Source organism: Oncorhynchus keta, chromosome 1 (genome assembly GCF_023373465.1).
Source record: "Oncorhynchus keta strain PuntledgeMale-10-30-2019 chromosome 1, Oket_V2, whole genome shotgun sequence".
Lineage (NCBI taxonomy): Eukaryota > Metazoa > Chordata > Actinopteri > Salmoniformes > Salmonidae > Oncorhynchus > Oncorhynchus keta.
In genome coordinates, this window is record NC_068421.1 from 51074852 (window position 1) to 51094474 (window position 19623).

Genomic DNA, 19623 nt, shown 5'->3' on the forward strand with positions numbered 1-19623 from the left:
ACAGGAAAGATATTCCAGGCGTAAAGCATCCGTCACATAGAATCAGCTCCTTTATTAAGTACAGCAACTTGAGGCATTTGCACGGGGAAATCTTTTTTTTTTTTAAACATGGAATACAGTGTGGGCATAATATGCATAAAAGTACCAGGAATATATTCATATGCAAGCCTCTTTAGTGTTCTTCATTCGATGAAAGAAGGAGCTCTTGGTACAGAGCTGATACAGTGTATAATCTACATTAGGATTAGTTCATCAGACCCTTTCTTTATGCAATTGCATTGTCCCACTGCCAGAGAGTGCAGCCCTGGTCATTTTGTAAGGGAAAGAACGTCCGCCCGTCGGTAGGGTTTGGGAATGGGCTCAGTCGTGTAAACAGGACAATCTCATTCATTCTGTAACGGAATGTTCACCGGATAAACCACGCCGCCTCCTCAGTTTTCTAAAAACAACGCTTCATTGGCTGTTCTGTAGCCACTGCCACTGTCCACACAGCTAGTCCCTCCCTTTTGGGTTGCCATGGGAATAGTCTCCTGCTGTCCTCATCCTGGGAAAATGTTTTTCACCAATGGAGACAAGGTTCAAAGTGCATGGGTGAGTTCCTCTAAAGAGACAAAAGGAGGGGGGGTGAGGGGGTGTCTCTTCCATAAACAGGTAGGAGGGGCTTATATATAGATTGACAGGGAAGGATGGTCATTACACAAGAACATGGGCAGAGGAGTTTACAGGAAAAGGAAGTAAGGAGGGGGGACTACTGTCCGGAACGGTTCAGGTGTAGCGCGGCATTTCGCACTGTTCACAGCGGTTGAGTGCAGGGTGGTTGAGGAAGGTGCATTCTTCACAGCTCCACTGGGCTCCCTCAAAGTCCTCGTCCCTCTGGGGCCCCGCGACAGCAGGCTTGGGGTTCCGCTCCCCCTCTGGGAGAGGGGTACACATACAGGCTTAGCGTCATTAACGAAGAACATACAGTGCATTCGGAAAGTATTCAGACCCCTTGGCTTTTTCCACATTTTGTTACTTTACAGCCTTATTCTAAAATGGATTAAAATCGTATTTTTTCCCCTCAATCTACACACAATACCCCATAATGACAAAGCAAAAACAAGTGTAGAAATGCGTGGGGGAAAAAAAAAAAAAATCACAAGTATTCAGACCCATTAATCAGTATTTGTTGAAGCACCTTTCGCAGCGATTACAGCCTCGATTCTTCTTAGGTATGACGCTACAAGCTTAGCACACCTGTATTTGAGAGGCTTCTCCCATTCTAATCTGCAGGTCCTCAAGCATCGTCAGGTTGGAAGGGGAGCGTCGCTGCACAACTATTTTCAGGTCTCCAGAGATGTTCGATTGGGTTCACTCAAAGACATTGAGACTTGTCCCGAAGCCACTCCTGCATCGTCTTGGCTGTGTGCTTAGGGTCGTTGTCTTGTTGGAAGGTGAACCTTCACCTCAGTCAGAGGTCCTGAGTAATCTGGAGCAGGTTTTCATCAAGGATCTCTCCATACTTTGCGCCGTTCATCTTTCCCTTGATCCTGACTAGTCTCCCAGTGCCTGCCACTTAAAAACATCTCCACAGCATGATGCTGCCACCACCATACGTCACCGTAGGGATGGTGCCATGTTTCCTGGCATTCAGGCCAAAGAGTTCCATCAGACCAGAGAATCTTGTTTCTCATGATCGGAGTCCTATAGGTGCCCTTTGGCAAACTCCAAGCGGGTTGTCGTGTGCCTTTTACTGAGAAATGGCCTCCGTCTGGCCACTACCATTAAGGCCTGATTGGTGGAGTACTGCAGAGATGGTTGTCCTTCTGGAAGTTTCTCAGTTCTCTTTTCTACTTTTAATAAATTTGCAGACATTTCATTATGGGGTATTGCGTGTAGATTGATGAGGAAAATATTTTATTTAATCAATTTTAGAATAAGGCTGTATCATAACAAAATGTGGAAAAAGCCAAGTGGTCTGAACAATTTCCGAATGCTCTGTAAGCAGTCTTAGCATTAGTAATGGGTGGGGGGGGGGGGGGAGAGAAATAAAATTATCGATAGTTATACCGAACCAAAATTTAAATATGCAACATGCAACAATTTCAAAGATTTTACTGAGTTAGTCCATAAATCAGCCAATTTAAATACATTCATTAGGCCCTAATCTATGGATTTCACATGACTGGGAATACAGATATTAATCTTTTGGTTACAGATACCTTAAAAGAAAATGGGCCTCACAACGGACCTCAGGATCTCATCACGGTATTTCTGTGCATTCAAATTGCCATCGATAAAATGCAATTGGTGTTCGTAGCTTATGCCTGCCCATACCATCACCCCACCATGGGGCACTCGGTTCATCAGCAAACCGCTCTCCCACATGACACCATACACATGGTTTGCGGGTTGGGAGGCCGGTTGGACATACTGCCAAATTCTCCAAAACAACATTAGAGGTGGCTTATGGTAGAGAAATGAACATTGAATTCTCTGGCAACAGCTCGGGTGGACATTCCTGCAGTCAGCATGCCAATTGCACACTCCCTCAAAACTTGAGACATCTGTGGCATTGGTTTGTGTGACAAAAGTGCACATTTTAGAGTGGCCTTTATTGTCCCCAGAACAAGGTGCACCCGTGTAATGATCATGTTGTTTAAATCAGCTTCTTGATATGCCATACCAATCAGGTTGATGGATTATCTTGTCGAAGGAGAAATGCTCTCTAACAGGCTAACAGGGACGTAAAAACATGAGAAATATGCTTTGAGCATATGGAAAATGTCTTGAGATATTTTGTTTTAGCTCAGCTCATGAAACACTTTACACGTTGCGGTAAACAAAAAAAAATCACTGTACATACTGCAATATTATTTTGGGATAATAATATATAGATATTTGACTCTACACACTTTTTTTTTTCTTTTTACTTCAGTACTTAGCGTTAACTAGCGCTAGTCAGCTGTTCCTGCCCCCAAAACACCTGTATGTTTCATCCTATAGCTTGTTCTCAATCGTGAGCAAGCATGTTTTCAGCACTTTCATTTCCTTAACCAAAACTTGTTTTTTCAGCAATATGCTTAGAACATTAAATTGCAATACATATAGAATTGTAAGAATCGTAATACATATCGCATCGGCACCTAAATATGGTGATATTGTCTCGTGACGTCCTTGGCGATTCCCAGCTCTACTTAGTATCGCACCAACAAACACAGCAAATACCACAAGTCTTACAGAGGAGGTAAACTGGGGCGTTAGGAAAACAGTTTTTTTTTTTAATAGATGCTACACCGCATTTTGCCAGCAGAAGACAGCAAGCCACTTTATCAAGTGTTCTCGGGCATGAGCCGCGCAACGGAATCTTGTCAACTGAACCAGCGTAATTCTATTCTGAGCAGCGCGAGCCTCACACGAAACCGCACTGCTCACCCACTGGTTTCATCTAAATGAAGAGGCAGGTCTCGCCCTCTGCAAAACTGGCGAGACCGGTTCATCATCACAGTACCAAACATAACAGGGGAGGAAGTCCTTCCAATGGGATGTTAACAGAGGGCCTAACTCGTTGTGCAGCAAGGATCCCATAGGCATTCATGGCAAGAGCAGGGGTGTCGACCACACTGGTGTCATAGCTAGATGCATAACCTGCTCCTTTTATCCTACTACTGTCATATACAGGATCAAATTGCCACAATCCTTCCACTGCTATAGCTGGTGTGGTAGTGGTGAGCCTTCTGGTGCAAAATGGCTGTCGTATATCACCAACGAGGGTGAGACTATCTAGTGGCGAATAAGGTGAGTTAACCCAAAATTACAATATCAAGCACGAAATTAAATTAATGTCATTACCACACACACACACACACACACACACACACACACACACACACACACACACACGGCACCATTTTAAGACCTGTCTGAGAAGGAAATGCTTTCAAAAACATTTGGAGAATGTCCACACAGGGAGTCTCTGCAACACAAAAGTAAATCAACAAAAGGCATGGTCACGCGATCATTTATCACATTTGGTCTACTGATAGGGAGTGATCAGAGAGAATGAGGAAAAAACTAAAACAAGCAATATTCTGTCAAATGTAATTACAAGGCATTATAAAAAAAGTCACACAGCCACAGTGAAAAATGCCACAGCCACCGACATGAAAGTCATGCAGGTGAAAAATGACACTGCACACACACACCGTCTGGTAACAGAGGGCTTCCTATTCCTCATGGGTATAGGATGAGAATTCTGAGAATTTGACTGAGATTTGCAAAGAAAATGTTTTCGTGGGGGTTATAAGCCTAGTGATCCATGTTTACAGTGTGGCGTATGGTCCAACAATGTTAACCCTGCACTAAAATCAGATCTTTACCCAACACAGAAGAATGGACTAAAACGAACAAATGCATGCACACTCTCTCTCTCTCTCTCTCTCTCGCTGCTAGGCTTCTTAATGAATACCAGTGCAGCAGCAGAAGTAGACAAAGCAATTATCTGGGTGACTCCGGTAATAGGTATCCATCCTGACTGCCCGATGCAAAATCAGCAGCAGTCTCAGTGTTTCATTCAGAAGAACTGCAAAACATTCAACTAAGGTAGAGACTAGAAATAGCACTCGCTGGAATGCTAACAGGGATTGGGGGGTGACAGGGAGAGAGCTACTAGCTAGGTATACTATATTGATCCACTTCTCTGCATGTATGGAATGAAAAATAATCTCGGTATAATAAAAATGTTGGTGGGTTGAGGAGTAAGGGATAGAAGAGGGGAAACCTGCTGTTCAAACAATAACAAAGCAGACACCCCACCACTGTTTTCGTAAACAGCTGAGGTACGGGGCTGGAGATATGGAACCACTCTCAAACTCAAGAGATATAGATGCAAGGACTGACCATCCATGAAACCAAAATTATAGTTTTAACCACGTTTTGAGGCTATACAGCAAGGCTGCCCAACCCTCTTCCTGGAGATCTACCGTCCTGTGGGTTCTCAGTCCAACCCTAATTTAACACACCTGATTCTAGTAATTAGCTGCTCAACAAGACCTTAACTAGCTGAATCAAAACTGCTAAATTAGGGTTGGTCTGAAATCCTACAGGACAGTAGACCTCCAGGAAGAGAGTTGGTCTGAAATCCTACAGGACAGTAAGACCTCCAGGAAGAGGGTTGGTCTGAAATCCTACAGGACAGTAAGACCTCCAGGAAGAGGGTTGGTCTGAAATCCTACAGGACAGTAGACCTACAGGAAGAGGGTTGGTCTGAAATCCTACAGGACAGTAGACCTCCAGGAAGAGGGTTAGTCTGAAATCCTACAGGACAGTAGACCTACAGGAAGAGGGTTGGTCTGAAATCCTACAGGACAGTAGACCTCCAGGAAGAGGGTTGGTCTGAAATCCTACAGGACAGTAGACCTCCAGGAAGAGGGTTGGTCTGAAATCCTACAAGACAGTAAGACCTCCAGGAAGAGGGTTGGTCTGAAATCCTACAAGACAGTAGACCTCCAGGAAGAGGGTTGGTCTGAAATCCTACAGGACAGTAGACCTCCAGGAAGAGGGTTAGTCTGAAATCCTACAGGACAGTAGACCTACAGGAAGAGGGTTGGTCTGAAATCCTACAGGACAGTAGACCTCCAGGAAGAGGGTTGGTCTGAAATCCTACAAGACAGTAGACCTACAGGAAGAGGGTTGGTCTGAAATCCTTCAAGAAACAGAGGGCATATATAATTCATTTAAGTCCAAAAACTGGATGTACCAACCACAGATTGCCCCCTTAAAAATAAAGTCCTACCAATGTTTACAGTGGTACAACAGACGACATCCTGTATCTCACCTTTTCTTCCTGGCTTGGGCGGTACCACCGGACCGGTCTGAATGTTCTTATAAAAGTTGTTCTCGGCTTGTGGATCAAACTTCCCTGATGACAAATTACACAACTCATACAGCATCTGTTATTTGACACCTGAATGTGTGCTCTTGTACATATTGCATCTTCAAACGCCTGTTTGTGTGTTTCTCTGTGTGTGTGTGTGTGTGTGTGTGTACCTAGAGACTGCAGAAGATCCGTCTCCTTCAGGGTACAGTCGACATCAATCTGTAGCTGTCTGTTCAGACTGCGCAACCGGGTCATCTCTTCAGGCTGGAACAGCCGCAGAACACCGGTGGGTTGGATGAGACCAAAAAAATACAAATGTAGACAACTCTGTACCCTGCATTGATTTACTGTTTGTATACACATTTCACAGAAATATACACATATACATATAATATATATATATATTTTTTTATACATGCATGTAGCTAATGTGCGTGTGTTTGTATGTGTGCCTTCAAACATGTTTGTGTGGCTAAGCATTCAAAGGTGTGTGTGTGCAAAAAAGAAAAAACATGTTAAGTACTATGCCTTCAAAAAGGAGTGTGTATATGCATGCACGTGATCATGCATTTAAACCTCACCGATGTATGTGTTTAGGGGCCTATGCAATCACATCTGCGTGTTGCTCCCCCCGTATGTGTGTGTGTGTGTCCCTCTTACCCGGGGGATGAGGCTGGTGCTGTTGACTCGCCTGAAGCGTCTCTGGAGGGCGTCGTACTCCATGTCGTTGACGTCTGCCTTCAGCTGCTCCAGCTTCTGCCTCTCCATCAGCAGCTCCTTCAGCAGACGCTCCATCCGGGCCCTCTGGTGCAGCAGGAGAGCTGGGGGACACAGTGGTGGGAAGACTGCTTCAAACAGGTGGGACGGGTCGGGAGGTGGGCCGGATACGGCATGCGGATGTGCAGGAACGCATACACATCTATGGTTCTGTGAGCGCGCGCACACACACACACACAAACGTATCCGTTCATAAGCCGTGCTTACCCTGAGTGTAAGCGTAGTCGTCGGAGCCCGAGCTGGAGCGGCGAGGCATGCGGTTGGCGATGTGGCTGACGATGTTACCGGGCAGGGCTGAGATGGGCAGGATGGGTGCCGGGGCCAGCGCGTGATGCTCCCCCTGGTCCACCATGTTGAGCAGAGATTCAGGAGAGGAAGCCACTGGAGGGGAACCTGAGAGCGGCCTCTGCTGCTGGGCCTGGCCTGGGGACACTTTGATCTTAAAGGTGTAGCCCGCCTGGCTGCCTGGCTGGGGTGAGGAAGCGGGCCGGGGCCGCGCGGGGCTCTGGTGCAGGTATACCCCGGGGTGGAAGGTGGCAGAGCTCCCCCCGCTCAGGCTGAGGCCCCGCTGGGGTGAGCTGGGAGAGGGGCTGGTAGCCATGTAGAGAGTCTGTCCCGGGGGGCAGTGCACGGGGGAGTTGCTGTGGGGCCGCGGGCCCTCCAGGGTGATCTCAATCTGGTTCTTCAGGGAGCTCTTGGGTAGGTACGGCCGGTAGATGGGCTGCTGCTGCTGCTGTTGTTGCTGGTGATGGTAGGGCATGCTGGCCAAGGTGGGAGGGCTGATGGGCAGGAAGACATGGGTCTGCTGGTGCTGGGGTTGGTGCTGCACCTGCTGTTGGTGCTGCACCTGCTGTTGGTGCTGCACCTGCTGTTGGTGCTGCACCTGCTGTTGGTGCTGCACCTGCTGTTGGGGCTGCACCTGCTGTTGGTGCTGCACCTGCTGTTGGGGCTGCACCTGCTGTTGGGGCTGCACCTGCTGTTGGGGCTGCACCTGCTGTTGGGGCTGCACCTGCTGTTGGGGCTGCACCTGCTGTTGGGGCTGCACCTGCTGTTGGGGCTGCACCTGCTGTTGGGGCTGGTGCTGGGGCGAGCTATACGGGGACTGGTAGGTGGGAGTGGTGTAGGGCGAGGGCTGATACACAGGCTGCCCGGACGAGGGCCAGGGGGAGGGCTGCGGGCTCTGGGAGGGGGAGGGCCGGATGTAGAGGGCATTACCGCCACTGTTGCCATAGTGACCGGCAGGGATCTGCAGGGCCTGGGGGGCGTTGGGCAGGTTCTGAGACAGAGTGACAGTGATAGGGTTCATGGTGTAGCGAGGAACAGGCGAGTAGGTAGGGGACATTCCCTGCACGGGAGGCGGAGTGGGGGTGCTGGCCATGCGCCCCCCGTGGTCATTCATGAAGAAGGGGTTGTACCCCAGCGAGGGGGCTATGGTGGCGGGGGCCGAGAGGGGTTCCGTGAAGCTGACGTGCTGGGGCTCGATGTAACCGTCACTGGAGCTGTGCACCAGGGAGCGCCCGCCTCCATTGTCCTTGCCCGCCTCCGAGGGGGGGTAGCCCCCTAGCTGGATGTGCAGCATGTGGTTCCGGCTCAGACGGGCCTCCTCCGGACTTTGGTACTCCCCATAGAGGTATCTGTTACTCTCCTGAGCCAGCAGGTGACAGCATATATCCAGGTTATTGTTGTTCTGGAGGAGGAAAGGAGACAGGATAAAAGATTCAGTGATGTGGCCCAGACTGATGTTGTAGTTCTATAGGGGTCACTGGTCTGTCGATTTACAGTAGAAAAACAGAGGCATACTAACTTCCTGGGGTCATAACAGATCATCAACTAAACCACACAAACAACTGTCAATGTTTTAAAAAAACAAGTTTAACTCTTTATTCTCCCAAATTTCATGGTATCCAGTTACAGCCCACTACAGGAGCCGCTAGAGCGCGAAGGGACAAGAACATCCCTTCCGGCCAAACCCTCCCCTAACCCGGACAATGCTGGGCCAATTGTGCGCCACCCCATGGATCTCCCGGTCGCGGCCGACTGCGACAGTGCCTGGACTCGAACCAGGATCTCTAGTGGCACAGCTAGAACTGCGATGCAGTGTGCCACTCGGGAGGCGATGTTCAACTTCATATATAGGCATACATGTGTAAGCCTAGATCTGTGAAGCAGCATACAGGCATTTCAATTAGAGAATCAGTGCATGTTTGTAGCCTGAGTGAGCCCCAAATGGCACCCTAATTCCCTATGCAGTACACTAAAGTCCCTTTCCACTGGCCTTAAATGGGCCCAACCTAGGTTGACTTCAAAGCGTTTCCACTGCCTCCGGAAATGATCAATTATATAATGTTGCTAGGCAGCCAATGTGACTGCAGCTGGCTTCTAGCTAGCGAGATGTTGAAGAATGAAATTCCCCCTGTAACTAACATTACCCCATACTCCTGCCAGTGCCAGCCAGACTCAGAGCCATGTATTTAGCTCGCTGACATTAGCGTTGTCGTTAGCATACAAGGCTGGCTAGCTTAATTCCTACCTCTCATGCCATGGTCTATTAGCTAGCTAGCTATCCAAGCAAACCAGATGACAGCTAGCTAGCTTTCGATAGAGCCTGGCCAGCTAAAATACCTGTTCGCTTCTTTAGACTGATTTGCTTGCTAATGTTAGGTAGCTAGCTAGCATTGAGGGCTCTGTTCTCATAAATGTTATTGTTTAGTGCATAAATTAATAAAGGATACAGCTATGGTGGTAATTTGTTTCATGTCTAACTACTGCAGTACTGCTTGTCCATCTGCTCAGAAGAGCTAGCTAAATGTTTTGTCCGCATCCAGCAGTGATCAGCTTGGTGGTTGCATGGTAACAGCATCCCCAACCCGAATTCTAATCGAACTGGCACCAGTTGTGAAACTGGGCTGCGCTGGCTCGGATTTCCTTAGATCCAGCTCGAAGTTGAGAATTCCATTCGAGCCAGCTCGAATTTGGCCCTAATTTTAAGAGCCAGTGGCAACAGGGCTTAAATGTTACTTTTGACCAGGGTCGATATGGCCCCGGCCAAAGTAATACACTATAGGGAATAATGTGTCATTTGGGACACACACTATTATTGCGTGTGATCATAGCTGTCTGGCTACGGTAGCATACCTGCAGAAGGCACTGGGACACTACTCCCTCTGGGATCTCGGGGAAGCGCTGCTTGAGGTCCTGCAGGATGTGATAGTCTAACTGAGGGCCTCCCTGCGCCATCCTGAGCCCACAGAGAGAGTCACTGAGCTCACAGCCCTGAACGCTGCACCTGTGCTCTTCTCATCCTCTACACACACACACACACACACACACACACACACACACACACACACACACACACACACACACACACACACACACACACACACAATCATGAAAAGCTCGAAACAATCTGCAGTCGTCATTACATCACATCAGCCCAGCCACACAACATTAAAAGTCTGCGCCTCTGCCGCAAGATCAGTGCTTTAAATAGCAACAAGGGTTAGAGGATGTGCTTACAAACGGAAGGAGGCTTTTTGGCAGCTTTGGTCAGCGGTTCCTCTGCAGAAACAATGTAATTAGGCGACACATATGTTACGGACAGTTTATGGGCCCTAATGACCAAACAGACAGGCCGATAAAGCAGCAAGGAGGGGTTAGCCGGGCTAAAACTGGTCAATAACCCCATCCGACACTTCACACAACCGACGGGTTTGGCTGCAACAGACAGGCATGGTATCTGGTGTGATAGTTTAGTCATCTCACTGCACCAAGCAACAACCTAAAACCCAAGACAGCTTGCTACCTAGCTAGAGAACGCGACATGCACAAGTGTTACCTACGCCAGCTAACTAATTCATACTGATCACTAACGTGTTTGCGTTCGCATCAGCATCAACGTCTGTGGCATTTTAGCCATCTAAGTTACCTAACGTTATCCCTCTGCAGTGGATAATAGTGATCCGACTCATAATTTCTGGTCAATCATGCTATAACGTCAACTGACAAACGTTACGTTAGTTGTTCTTATTGGTCTTAGCTAGCTAGCGTTACTTACACGGAAGACAAAAACAAATTAATGTTAAATGGCTGACAACCTAAACAAAATAGCGCGCCGTCCACATACTAAATTTAGCTAAGTAACTAGAGTAGCCAGCTAGCTGGCCAACGAAACTAGTTGGCTACCTACTATTGTCGTTTTTGGATAAGCGCGTTAACTAGACAAATAGGATGCGTATGTTGATTGCTAACGTTAGCTAGCTAGCAACCACCAAGTATCGACACAAACAAATCTTTGGTATCGAGTTAAAGAGATGAGCTAATGTTAACGTCGATAGCGTTAGCGGACAACTTCTTCCTAAAGCGCCGTTGACCAGAAAGGCACACACCAACAAGTAATCTGACATAGAGAAGCTAATCACGTTAACGTAGCTAGCCAGCGAATCTATAGGTGTTAGCTAGCTAGAAAGCTCACAATGTATCGAAACCAAGATTTAGCTAACGTTAGCTACTTCGACTTACCATGAGCTTACTCACTCCTGTCATGGACCATTATAGCTACAGTTTCAGAGAAAGCCCATCGATCTGATATTTTCCGAAAGTGGCAGACGAATATGTATTTCACTCTTGATAGATAAAGCGATTGTGTTTCATTCCAAGACAAGGCCGTCGTCTCCACATACGAAATTGGATCTATCGCGATAAATGTAAGCTTTTCGGAGCAGGAAGTGGTCTAAATCTAAATTGTTGGTACTGCGCATGCTTGTCTTTTGCGCCCCGTCCAGTCGAGCCTCCCTTCTTTCCTTAATACATATGTAGATGTGGTTTAAGTACAGTAGTTGTAATAACTGTATGTGAGGCGAATCCTATTATGTGTCATTTGATATTTCCTCTTACAAGGGACACACGCATTTCGTTACACCCACAATAACATCTGTTAAATATGTGTATGTGACCAATACAAAATGATTTGACAAGGGAAGGGCGTCATGATGAGTTAGGTTATTATCGGACACAGTCCAGCCAGTGTAGGCCAAGCATGCCCCGGTATTGTAGGCTATAACATATAGGCCCTAGGTCATTATCTTTCTTAGGCCTATTGATTGCATATTGGAAAGGTTGTTCCATCTATGTGTTACAAATATGCTATAACAATTCAATGCAAAAAAAGTATGCAAGACACTCCTCTTGTTAAGGCAATATTCCCTAATTGATTGCCTGACCCGAAGACACATGTATTGACAGTTATCAAATACCTCAAAAGTTGAATTAATCATTTACAAAAGCGAGTTAATAAAAACTGGTACTATAGTTAAAAAGTCCATAGTTGTACGGCGTCATGTCGGCTGATGCTGTGGTTACCATGTAACGGGACTGGAGTCTTTTACGCAACAATGTGGACCAATGTCATGAACATGGGCCTACAAAATCCTACGCCACAATTAATGAAGTTATAGACTATGATAAAAGCAAAGTGTCATGAAACGACATATTAAATGTTGTGCGAAAGAAGAACAGGATCGACTTTCAACAGCACATTTATTGGAGGTCGGCGATGACTGTGTTGATTACTATGATCAAACAGAGAGCAATGACGGAGTCGGTGCCTGGTCGCAAAATGCATGTAGTTACAGGATTGATATTTGCACCAAGGGCAAACTGTCCGGAAAAATAATTTCATATCAGAGAAGAGAGTGTGCAGAGAATACATGTGATGTCATATCGCAATCTCAGCATTACAACGACCCTGAGCGGTTCATTGAACAATACAGAAGTGACAGATTGCGCCGTTTCCCCTGTCACACACATATCCCTACACATCCGGGGACATGGGTGGTGCTGAAAAGCTGCGAGGAAGAGCCCTTCGATTTTACCATGCCACCAATCAGAGGTAAAAACAACAGCGCTACTGGAGACTACTTGGAGCAACAATATGCACTTATATCTGAAAAAAGAGACACGTTTTCCAAACACAAACAGACGGATGAATGTAAAAAGTTATCTTCTGCATGGTAAGCAAAAAGGCTACTTTCAGTCTGATGATGTGAACTTTTAAATGCGTGCTCAAAAATGATATTTCCAATAGGCTATAGGCACTTTATTCTAGAAAGCCTGGAATACACGTCATAGGCAAAATACAGATGTAAATGTCACACCAAAATTGATATGATTCTCTTCTATTCTATTATGTCTAGTTTTGGTTGATACAGATTAGAGCCAGCGAAAGTCTGTCCATGCGAAATCTTATGTAAGGTTTAATTACTAAAATACATGCCACTGTTACTGAGTTCAGGAAAAACTGATTTCCCAACAGTGTTCAAGATGATGAAATGCTCTGTTTTACCTGCCACGCTATGCTAAGGTCATTTCAAGTGAGTTAACCAACATCTAAGTTTTACCTTGCCAGTTTACTTCCACACTAGAATGATTCATATTGCTCAACAATACTTTGAATGCTCTGTAGATCCATGAGATTGAATCTGGAGACCTTGGTTACATCCCAAATGGTCCCCTATTCCTATACCTATACTTGATCTCTTTTTTCCATTAATCTCAGAATTGTGGAGACAAGGAGCTGTCCTACTATGAGCCAAATGGCACAGTCCACTCACCTATCAACAACATGGGCATCAAGCTGCTGACAGTGCAACAAACACACACCTCGTTGGACGCCTTGCGGAGGAACCAGCGACTCAGGAGCAGCGCTGTCATCAGGAGGCACCCGCGAGCCAATAAGAGTGCCACCTTAGGGGACATCTCCCTGTCAACATTCAAAAACAACGTGGTGTGGTGTAACGGCTATCGAGAGACCTCTTCCATGCAGGCCGCCGCTCTCCCTGATGTTCCCAGTTCTTCATCCAAGAAGGGATACAATAAGGTTAATCCTTTTACGGTCAAAGGGTTGAGAAGGCTCCCGCCAAGTCAGAAGTAAGTCCTGCAAAAGACCATGCCCGGAGTTGAGCTCTTAGAGTGAAGCTCTAAACTGTTCTTTAAAGCACATCAGTCCATTTTTTTAAAACAGTTTTCCCAACTGGGATAATAAAGTGATTGATTGATTGACTGTGATTGATGTGTTTATGTGGGGGAACCTAGATCTTCAGTTTTATGAGAACAGAAGTGATGTGCAGGATGAATATGTCTGTGTGGGACGTTGCAGTGGGACCAGGCCTGGCCGCTCCTTTCCCGCGTCATCTCCTCCCAGTGGGAGATCCATCACCCCAGGCACCCAGCTCTCCTCCACCACTCCCTTACCTCCATCGCACCCCTGGAAGTCCAGCTCTACATGCTACCTGACCGCTCCACAGTTGGCACCCACGAAGCCCCTGGTGGTCCAGCAGAGGAAAAAGAGGTCAGTCATGTCAATGCAAAGTAACAGCCAGACTATGACCTGATAACCAGGGTTTGGGGATCAAGGCTATTTCTATCATGTTGACTCATGTTGATTCAGAAAATCCCAAATTGAGATTTAATTCAGGTACACCTTACTTCAAGCATGGTTATAAGGCATTGTAACTTGTCACGAGTATGTATGACCCCCTTATAATATGTTATTATCATCTCATAATGATTGTGACTAAATAACAGCCATTTGTGAGTATTAATGCACCATAGATTGCATTGACATTGTGGAGGACTTTATGTTGTATTGTATTAACCTGAATGTCTTTCTCTCCACAGATGGTGCCCTCTCCAAGACGGTGAGAGGGTTGGCTTTGCAGAGATTTTGTTGAAACAGAGGATAATGGTATTACATTAAATGCAGTTACATTTTCTATGCTAATTCGTATCATACAGACTTTTTGCTCCTTGTCCTAAAAGTAATACATAGGAAAAGTTATAATTGTGTTTAATTGTGAAATGTGTTACCTTCTATGTACTGTGTAATGAATTCCCTTTACAAAAAAACAGGTGCACTGCCAACTTTATCCATCAACACTAGAGGGCAGCGGTGACTGTTACTAAAGTTTTGGATCGTGAATTATTATAGTAGTTAATAAGAACTTCCACTTGTTTCCCTCCAAATCGAAAAAATGAGGGGTACATGTGAAGATGAGTAACTCAACATTTGTTTTGATATGTATATTTCCAACGAGAATGGATCAATTATGGAACAGAAGATTTTCATATATTTAAACAGGAGAATGGTGTGAAAACATAAAAATCCCAGTTTACTGATGAATGGTGAACCTGATTTCTATGTTGGCATTACATTACTACTACACTGTATTGGCCATTGAGTTCACAGTTGACAAGTGTCTGCTGAATTATATCAGCACATAAATAAAAGAAGATGGTCAACAATATAAGATCGCAACAGAATCTCAGGTTACCAAAATTGCTCACGTTTTTCAAATGGGTAAGCCAGTGTCAATCGCTGACCCAGATCAGAGCTGTGGATCATGGAAAAGTTATTTGTAATTGATAAGTCAACTGCTCTGCTTCTGGGCACTTGGTCACCGAGCCAGGTCTCACTTGTCATGGGCCTAAATATAGCCAGTGGCTGTTAACTGATAGTACTGACATTATACAGTGCCTTTGGAAAGTACTCAGACCCCTTGACTTTTTCACATTTTGTTACGTTACAGCCTTATTCTAAAATGGAGGGGGGAACACCTCAGCAGTACACACGATACCCCATAATGACAAAGCAAAAACATTTTTTTTAAAATTAGCAAATGTATCAAAATAACAACTGAAATACCTTACTTAATAAGTATTCAGACCCTTTGCTATGAGACTCGAAATTGAGCTCAGGTGCATCCTGTTTCCATTGATCATCCTTGAGATGTTGCGACAACATGATTGGAGTCCACCTGTGGTAAATTCAATTGATTGGACATGATTTGGAAAGGCACACACCTACCTATGTAAGGTTCCACAGTTGACAGTGCATGTCGGAGTAAAAACCAAGCTGAGGTCAAAGGAATTGTCCGTAGAGCTCTGAAACAGGATTGCGTTGAGGCACAGATCTGGGGAAGGGTACCAAAACATTTCTACAGCATTGAAGGTCCCCAAGAACATAGTGGCCTCCATCATTCTTAAATGTAAGAAGTTTGGTTGGAACCACCAAGACTCTCCTTAGAGATGGCCGCTCTGCCAAACTGAGAAATTGGGAAGAAGGGCCTTGGTCTGGGAGGTGACCAAGAATCCAATTGTCGCTCTGACAGAGTTCGAGAGTTCCTCTGTGGAAATGGGAAAACCTTCCAAAAGGACAACCATCTCTGCAGCACTCCACCAATCAGGCCCTTATGGTAGAGTGTCCAGGCAGAAGCCATTTCTCAGTAAAAGGCACATGACAGCCCTCTTGGAGTTTGCCAAAAGGCACCGAAAGACTAGGACCATGAGAAACAAGATTCTCTGGTCTTATGAAACCAAGATTGAACTATTTGACCTGAATGCCAAGCTTCACTTCTGGAGGAAACCTGGCACCATCCCTACAGTGAAGCATGGTGGTGGCAGCATCATGCTGTGCGGATGTTTTTCAACGGCAGGGACTGGTAGACTAGTCAGGATTGAGGCAAAGATGAACAGAGCAAAGTACAGAGAAATCCTTGAGGAAAACCTGCTCCAGAGCGCTCAGGACCTCAGACTGGGGTAAAGTTTCACCTTCCAACAGGACAACGACCCTAAGCACACAGCCAAGACAACGCAGGAGTAGCTTCTGGACAAGTCTCTGAATGTCCTTAAATAGCCCAGCCAGAGCCCGGACTTGAACCCGATCGAACAATCTCTAGAGAGACCTGAAAATATCTGTGCAGCAACGCTCCTAATCCAACCTGACAGAGCTTGAGAGGATCTGCAGAGAAGAATGGGGAAACTCCCCAAATACTGGTGTGCCAAGCTTGCAGAGTCATTCCCAAGAAGGTTGTAATCGCTGCCAAAGGTGCTTCAACAAAGTACTGACTAAAGTGTCTGAATACTTATGTAAATGTAATGTTTACGTTTTTATTTGTAATAAATTAGCAAACATTTCTAAAATCCAGTTTTTGCTTCGTCATTATGTAGTCTTGTGTGTAGACTGATTAGGGGAAAAAACAATTGTATCAATTTTAGAATAAGGCTGTAACCTAACAACATTTAGAAAAAGTCAAGTAGTCTGATTACTTTCTGAAGGCTTTGTATCTACTTACAGAGACATCTAGAGGAAACAGAGGTCTTTTTTGTCCCACCGTGCAAATCATTGGAACCAGATTTCACCCTTGTGCCCTGTTCAAAAATGTGCCCAATATTTGTCTGGAAGGATCTGGAATGGCAGAAAAGTTTCCCCAAAAGAATCTTCAATTCCCATTTTTCGTGTCTCTCAATAATATGGTTTACATTAACAAGGCTATGTAGGCACAAACTAATAATAAAAGAAAAGAAAAAAAGACTATTCCATTGCAACTATTCCATAACTTGTTACTCTGTTGTGGAAAGGTTTATAGTCCTTAAATGATAGCTATAATTCAATGTGATCTCCTGTAGGCTCTCTATGCTAGCAGAAACTTAACCAGAGACTTACACCTGTCATAGTGGCCACTCACCTGTCAAGTCCCCCTGCAGCTGAGCTCACACACACCACAGCTTGTGACATTCCTCTGAAACAGCACCTTCCCATCGATGTTGTGGTGGCCATAATGTAGTTCAGTGGAGCACAGCGCCAATCTCTGGGCTCCTGTAAAAAATAAAGGTCTACAGTAGTGGACATCTACACATCCTGCCTTTAAAGCGGCAATCAGCAGTTGAAACAATAGCAAAACGTTCTCCCCGTTCCCATTTTGGTAAAAGCTGAGGGATAGGGCTGGAGAAATGTATCCACTCTCAAATTCATAGGCAGCGCTATGGATGCAATGACTGACCGTCCGCGATATCAAAACTCTAGTTTTAAATATGTTTTGAGGCTAAACAGTGTTTGTTTACATTTACTGTGTATAACAACATTAGAGCAAAACAAGTTATAATAAGCCGTATTCTTCAGGAATCAATGGGTAATATTATTCATTTACAAGTCCAAAAATGGATGTAAAGCAACTTCAGGTTACCCCTTTAATGGGAGAAGTCTAATGACAGTAAGTCCCCAATCCCAGTAGCAAAAATTCAACAGAAATGACTTGATTTGCTCTCTATGTTTGTGTTTGGGGGGGGTCTTATCTTGCCACCTCAAAAGCAGGACACTTGTCTATGTGCCACCACAGTTAACCGCACAGACAAGGCAGCTCCTGGAAAGGAGAGGCCCCACCAGGTCACGGGGTCTTGACATGCCGGGCCGTGTCGGAAGACACTAGTCCAGTCTGATACTGCTGCCACGCAGTCAGACCTGCCACCAGTTGGCAGCTTTCATCCACAACTTTAATCTCGTTTTACACACGTATGTGCTGTCTGTTTCAGCAGATGAGCCAATTATAGATTGGCAAGCTACTCATCGATACAGACGTCTCTCTTATGTTGTTTTCACATAAAGACACCCTTGTGAGACAAGATATACCAATATGTTGAGGGAAAAGCAATGTACATATCGTAGTATCTTAGCTTGGGTATCCTTTTGGCAGGGGTATCATATTATTTCACACTTACCAATTAAAGTGAATTAAATTATTACGGTAGTGGCCATCACTAGACCAGTGCCTCTGACCCAGCATAGTGAAAGTCTGACGAGACGTTCCACTCCAGGGCTGGACGGACATAGGGGTGTGTGGGCCGTACCATTCTGAGGCTGGTCGAAAGGGGTGTTTGGCCGTGCCACAGCAGCTGAGGCTCAGGCCTGGCCTGATTCAAGCGACCTGTCGCCAGACTTGATTAGTTCCCACAGCTGTGGGGCTATATAAGGCAGTCAGTCTTCTTGTTGTCCCTGATGCCTTGAGGGTCTCTGGTTGGGACCAATACCATTCAGTCTTCAAGGAACTGACTGATTCAAGGAACTGACTCCACCGTTCACACTACCCTCTGCCCCAAGAGAGGAGGTGGATGGATGAGGTGGGGTGAACACTAGAGAGCAGCTGGCACCCGTTGCTTTTTTCACATCATAGTAATCCGTGCTCTTGAAACACTATTTGGTGTGTCCCCAGCTTTGACGACATAACTTCTTCAGTGGATCTGTGTCAAACACAGGCCCCACAACTCCCCAGTGTCCTTCTTCTCTGTAACCTGAGCAAAGTCTCACTGTATCCTACCTCTCAAATCAACGATTTAAAATCTTACATCGTAGTATACAGTAGGCCGATTACAGTGTGTCTTTTATACTGACTGTGACCTGTAGCACTGGTGATGCATGCTGGTCTGGCTGAGTGATGCATGCTGGTCTGGCTCTCAGGTTTCAGTTCCGGACATTAGCCGGAGAGTTGACTCTTGGCATGCTGGTGGCTTTCCCAAAGACCGATACACTCTTAAAACCATCTCAGTAACTTGAGTGAAAATTGTAACATTATGTCATATTTTTTTGCATATTGACTGACGACATTGACATCAATGTCTCTGAGTTATTGGGGTTTCTTCCCCATTCCATAACTCTATAAAAATCACTGCTTAATGAGAATGTAATGCACACGTCTGCATTTAGACCAGAAAGGAATGATATTCCTTTTTGATGAAACATTTATTTTTTCGATGTGTGACTGATGTCCTTCCCTTCATGCTAATTTGTTTGAAGGCCCAATTTCAATTAATGATGTGCGTGTTTTGAACAGTACTTCAAATCAAATTGTATTAGTCACATGCGTCAAATACAACACAATACAACCTTATAGTGAAATGCTTACTTACAAGCCCCTAATCAACAATGCGGTTTAAAAAATATGAATAAGAATAAGAAATAAAAGGAATAAGTAATTAAAGAGCAGCAGTAAAATAACAATAGCGAGACTATATACAGTCTTTGGCAATTTTTAGGGCTTTCCTCTGACACCGCCTGGTATAGAGGTCCTGGATGGTAGGAAGCTTGGCCACAGTGAAGTATTGGGCCATACGCACTGTCTCGTCGTTGTCGGTGATAAGGCACACACTGTTGTGTCATC

The 19623-nt window shown here is 45.4% G+C and overlaps 2 protein-coding genes and 1 long non-coding RNA gene across 28 annotated transcripts; 1 reads left to right on the forward strand and 2 right to left on the reverse strand.

The window, feature by feature from the left end:
- Positions 1-32: 32 nt before the first annotated feature.
- LOC118387064 (TGF-beta-activated kinase 1 and MAP3K7-binding protein 3-like) lies at positions 33-11415 on the reverse strand. 26 transcript variants are annotated; one of them, XM_052526906.1, is made up of 9 exons: positions 11156-11415; positions 9770-9938; positions 7626-8321; positions 7554-7571; positions 6842-7517; positions 6518-6678; positions 6028-6121; positions 5816-5899; positions 33-914 (listed from the first exon to the last, which is right to left on the reverse strand). In XM_052526906.1, exons 2-9 carry the CDS (start codon positions 9869-9871, stop codon positions 766-768), a joined length of 1980 nt encoding a protein of 659 aa, XP_052382866.1. In that variant the 5' UTR covers positions 9872-9938; positions 11156-11415; the 3' UTR covers positions 33-765. The 26 variants fall into 26 exon arrangements, with proteins under 26 accessions (XP_052382866.1, XP_052382900.1, XP_052382892.1 ...); XM_052526940.1 differs by lacking the exon at positions 7554-7571 and having other exon boundaries at positions 6842-7481; positions 7662-8321; XM_052526932.1 differs by lacking the exon at positions 7554-7571 and having other exon boundaries at positions 6842-7499; positions 7662-8321.
- Positions 11416-12112: 697 nt separating this feature from the next.
- Positions 12113-14489, forward strand: LOC118395491 (uncharacterized). Its single transcript, XM_035789311.2, has 5 exons — positions 12113-12645; positions 12948-13005; positions 13191-13561; positions 13791-13982; positions 14312-14489. Exons 1-5 carry the CDS (start codon positions 12113-12115, stop codon positions 14388-14390), a joined length of 1233 nt encoding a protein of 410 aa, XP_035645204.1. The 3' UTR covers positions 14391-14489.
- LOC127932215 (uncharacterized) lies at positions 13456-18843 on the reverse strand. The gene is made up of 3 exons (XR_008144600.1): positions 18188-18843; positions 14290-17288; positions 13456-13956 (listed from the first exon to the last, which is right to left on the reverse strand). It is a non-coding gene; the product is annotated as an uncharacterized LOC127932215 (long non-coding RNA).
- Between the last annotated feature and the right edge of the window lie 780 nt (positions 18844-19623).

Coding starts and splice junctions, on each gene's coding strand:
- LOC118387064 (XM_052526871.1), bottom strand. CDS start 9,871: ATGGCGCAGGGAGGCCCTCAGTTAGACTATCACATCCTGCAGGACCTC. Junction 7,518..7,553: donor AGGTGCAGCACCAACAGCAG/GTGCAGCCCCAA, acceptor CACCAACAGCAG/GTGCAGCACCAACAGCAGGT. Junction 6,679..6,841: donor CGACTACGCTTACACTCAGG/GTAAGCACGGCT, acceptor TGTGTCCCCCAG/CTCTCCTGCTGCACCAGAGG.
- LOC118395491 (XM_035789311.2), top strand. CDS start 12,113: ATGAAACGACATATTAAATGTTGTGCGAAAGAAGAACAGGATCGACTT. Junction 12,646..12,947: donor AAAAAGTTATCTTCTGCATG/GTAAGCAAAAAG, acceptor ATTTCCCAACAG/TGTTCAAGATGATGAAATGC. Junction 13,983..14,311: donor GTCCAGCAGAGGAAAAAGAG/GTCAGTCATGTC, acceptor TTCTCTCCACAG/ATGGTGCCCTCTCCAAGACG.